Source organism: Benincasa hispida, chromosome 1 (genome assembly GCF_027475165.1).
Source record: "Benincasa hispida cultivar pf3 chromosome 1, pf3_genome.v1.1, whole genome shotgun sequence".
Classification (NCBI taxonomy): domain Eukaryota; kingdom Viridiplantae; phylum Streptophyta; class Magnoliopsida; order Cucurbitales; family Cucurbitaceae; genus Benincasa; species Benincasa hispida.
Window position 1 is genome coordinate 20,535,350 of NC_143478.1, and position 4,221 is coordinate 20,539,570.

The following is a 4,221-nucleotide window of genomic DNA, read 5'->3' on the forward strand; positions in this document are numbered from 1 at the left end:
ACGTGTTCACTTATTTATCACTAGGTCAATCCATGATACTTTCTTGTATATGAAGATTAATCTATCAATAGAACTTTATTATGAATTACATCAATTTTCATTACAGATCCGTAAAGATAGACCTAAATTTGAAAGAGAGTTACCAAACTAACCTAACAACCCGTCAATCCAAGGAAAGATTGAACAAGTGGGGCCAATGAAAGTTTCCATTAGTTTGGGAAATGAAATTGAATAGATTTGTAGCTGAAACAGAGTGTAACAGAGGGTTTTTCTTTTCTTCTTCCACATACACCCATTATTTATTATTTTCATTTAATGCTTCATTTCTTCTTCTCTTACAATTGAACTACCTCTGTGCTAATTCATTAAAAGCTCCACACCAAACCCACAACTTTCCCATCTCCCATTCTCTTGAATATTTATTTTCTTAAATTTATCCTAAATATATTTATTATTATTATTATTATTATAAGAGAAAGAGAGATTTAGGTTTTTGTTTTTGTTTTTTTTTTTAATGTTGTTTTTGTTGAGAGAAAAATGGAGGTGGAGAGAAGAAGAGTGAAAATGGAAGCTGAGAGAAAAGATCAAGAGATGAAGAAAATAGGGAATTATCATAATAAAGTTGAAATGGTTTTTAGGGTTTTGGGATTTGTGTTGAGTTTTGTGGCAGCCATTGTTGTGGGACTCAACAAACAAACCAAGCTTGTTCCTCTTACTGTCTCCCTCAACCTTCCTCCTTTGGATTATACTTTCATTGCTAAATGGCATTACTTGTCTGCTTTTGTGTAAGTCTCTCTCTCACTTCTTATCTTTTTTTAGTTCCATTATGCATTTGAAAATTTCATTATCCGATCTTTCGAGAGATTGTATATTTATTTATTTTTTTGAGTTTAATTATATGTAAGTAGAGATTCGGATCTTTAACATTTTGGTCGTGAATCTTGACTAATTATTTCGTGTGAAAAATACTGATTTTTGATTGATCAACGTAATATAAAGGTGATTTCTTAAAAGTATTTTAAACTCAACGCAACATTGAAATTAAATCATTTATACCAGTTTAAGAATAAGTTAAGATTTTTCTTAAAAAGACATTACTAGGTGTTTTATGAATTAAATTAAGTATGTTTTTAATTGAGAAGTATATTTTCAAACTAAAAGGTTATTAAAGAGATGTTCAAATCTTTAATCACATTTGCAATATTTTTTCCAACTAAAAAAGGGCTAATATTGGATGATTTATTGGATGTTTATTTTCTGATTGGGGTTTTATTTTTTTAATTTTTGGAAAAGGTCCCCCAAAAAATTGGTGTTTGCTACTTTGGTTATACATTTATATCCCTTTAGTTCCAATACATTACATAATGTTAATTTCATAATTTTTGTCACTCAAAGTTAATGTGGTATAAGCTTTTCCTATATGCATATATCTATAAAGGCAATATATTTTCATAATTTTTGTCACACTCAAAGTTTTGTTTTCTTAAAATGTTTTAGTAAGAAATAATTTTTAGTTCTATTAACAGTGTATATAGGTCCTCAAAATTATATATTATTTTCTAAACTATAAGATTATACTGATTTCTTTTGATAAAATCAACCTTTATCATAATGTTTTTAACCTTTTTTTCCAATTAAACATCAACGATTTCAAATAATTGTGAGAAAACTTCCAACTTAATGATATGATGTTCATTTTTTGGTTTGTTTCTATATTTCCCATTTGAAATTTTTCGATATACAATTGAAAATATAGAATTTTATTAAAAATATTTTGTAAATATATGTGAATTTAAATATTGTTCAATTGGTTAACGTATATATCATCGACAAAAAAATCAAAGTTTCAAATCTTCACCCTTACATGGTCAAGTCGAATATAAGAAAAACTATACATGTATGCTCGAGTTAATTCTTGTATTTATTTCAAAACATTATGGTTATTATAGGTTTAAAGTTAATATCATTTTGGTTATGTAATTTGGACTTTATTTAATTTCACTATATATTTATTGTTTAAATTTAGTCTCCCAATATGAATTTTTATTGAGATTGGTTAAAAAATAAAAACAATTATCATATAAGAAATATAATATATAAATGTGATTCCAAAATGTACCGTAAAATGCTAATTGGAAAAAAAAAATTGAAAATGTCAATAATAAAATAGGACTGTGACTCAATTTAAGATTTATTGATTAGAATACAAGGGCTAAAATTAAATATGTTTCAAATTATATAGATCAAAATAGTATTTTAATCTAGTTTTATTCCTTTTATTTTAGTTTACACACTTTTTTTTAGATACAACGATACAGTCAATTATCTAGTTAAATAGTGATGATAAACCTAACATAGCATCGTTTAACGTGTGAAAGCTAATACAACTCCGACACTTGATAAAATAAAATTTAACCTAAGTTTTTAACACCATTTTTCATTAACATCATATTGTGCCATTTTAGGTACCTTTTAGCAACAAATATCATAGCATGTTCATATAGCTTCATATCGTTGTTCCTTTTGTTAAAAAACAAGAGCAAGGACAACATCTTAGGCTTATTGATCATCGTTCTCGACACGGTCATGGTGGCGCTGCTCTTCTCCAGCAGCGGAGCTGCAGCGGCGGTCGGAGTCATCGCTTATCACGGGAACTCACACGTGCAATGGAACAAAGTGTGCGACATATATGGTAGATTTTGCAAGCAAGTAGCAGCCTCTACTGTGCTCTCTCTTGCTGGAGCTGTAGTGTTCATGTTGCTAGTTGTATTGGCTTCTGTGGGCCTCCAAAAGAGGCCCAATTAAATGGGATGGGCTTTGGGCTTGTTTTTAAGCTTCTTCACAGTGCATCTAAATGGGCTTGGGCTCAGTTTCTAAACTTTCTCAGATCCCATTTAAAACTAATTAGGTTATCAGTTGTGGAATTGAAATGTTATTTGTAACACTTGTAATAGCTAAAGGAGACTATTTATGTAGAATATTTTATTTACCACTTCCTCCTCTCACTCTCGGAAAGTAAATTATTTATCAATGCCAACATTGCTCAACTATTAAAGCATCTACTTCTTCAATTAAAGTTAGAAGATAAAATTTGTGAATAATCCTAATATGCCCCTCCATTTTAAATGCAGCTTTTTTTTTGGAAGCTGACAATATATGTGTTCGAAGATTCAAACCTAAATCTATAGTTGAGGGTTTATGCATAGTTATATTTTTCTTGGTCCATATTTCTTTGTGAATGTATTAAAAATGTGTGTGTATATATATATACACACACAAACGAAATAAAACATCAATAGGTGCACCAGTATATCCCAATACAAGGAAGTTGTTGGATAGAACAAGAGTACGTAAATAGGAAATGGCTGGAGGGAAGCCACAAGGGAGGAGAACCATACAAATTACATAAAAGCAACAAGATTAAGATAGATTCAAGTAGGATTGTAACTCAGAAAAAAAACTTTGAGCGGTGTGTCCAGCTACCAAATAAAGAACATACATTCTCCCACAAGTTAATAGTTATGTTGTTCAACCTTCCATCATTAGTCAAAATGAGCATAGTTCAGTTGACATAAAATATTTACTGTCATCTTTGAATTATTAGTTTTCGAATTCAAAATGAGCATAGTTCAAAAGTTGCGATTTTGTTAAAAAAAAAACTCTAGCTTTTATTATTACTCTCATCTTTGCCATTCTCTTCAGTATCGTCTACTTCGTTATTCGTCTTTACTGTCTTAATCGTATTTTCACCATTCGTTTTCGTCATTAGTCTTCGACTTTGTGATCTCTTTTTAGTGTTCCCCTTTAGCACACCATTCAGTTCCCTTTACCCCTTCATTCTGCCCTTTATCATGTATCTTAACTCCAAAACTTACTTGCTAGACTAGTACTAATTCCACTATTTTGAACAAGAACTTATTGGACAATTTCTTTCTCAATTAATTAAATTTGGACAATTCAATGGGTTAAAGCATATATCATAGCCTAAGAAATTAGAAATTAGAAGTTCAAATTTCATATATTAAATTATAGGATTAAACTCAAAAATAAAAATAAAAGAAAACCTTTTTTTTTTCCAATAAATTTGAGTTCTAATCACTTTACCATTGATTTATTATATGTATCAATCTACATGTTCGATAACTTGTACCGCTTAGATTTTTCACTCAAAATTAAATGAATGTTACTGACATTAGTATAAAAAATTTACTCCCTCCAATC

General features: G+C 29.4%; 1 protein-coding gene across 1 annotated transcript; it reads left to right on the top strand.

The window, feature by feature from the left end:
- Window positions 1–257: 257 nt before the first annotated feature.
- Window positions 258–2,992, top strand: LOC120071540 (CASP-like protein 1E2). Its single transcript, XM_039023872.2, has 2 exons — window positions 258–785; window positions 2,466–2,992. The coding sequence occupies exons 1-2, from the start codon at window positions 538–540 to the stop codon at window positions 2,803–2,805; spliced, it is 588 nt and encodes a 195-aa protein (XP_038879800.1). The 5' UTR covers window positions 258–537; the 3' UTR covers window positions 2,806–2,992.
- Window positions 2,993–4,221: the final 1,229 nt, after the last annotated feature.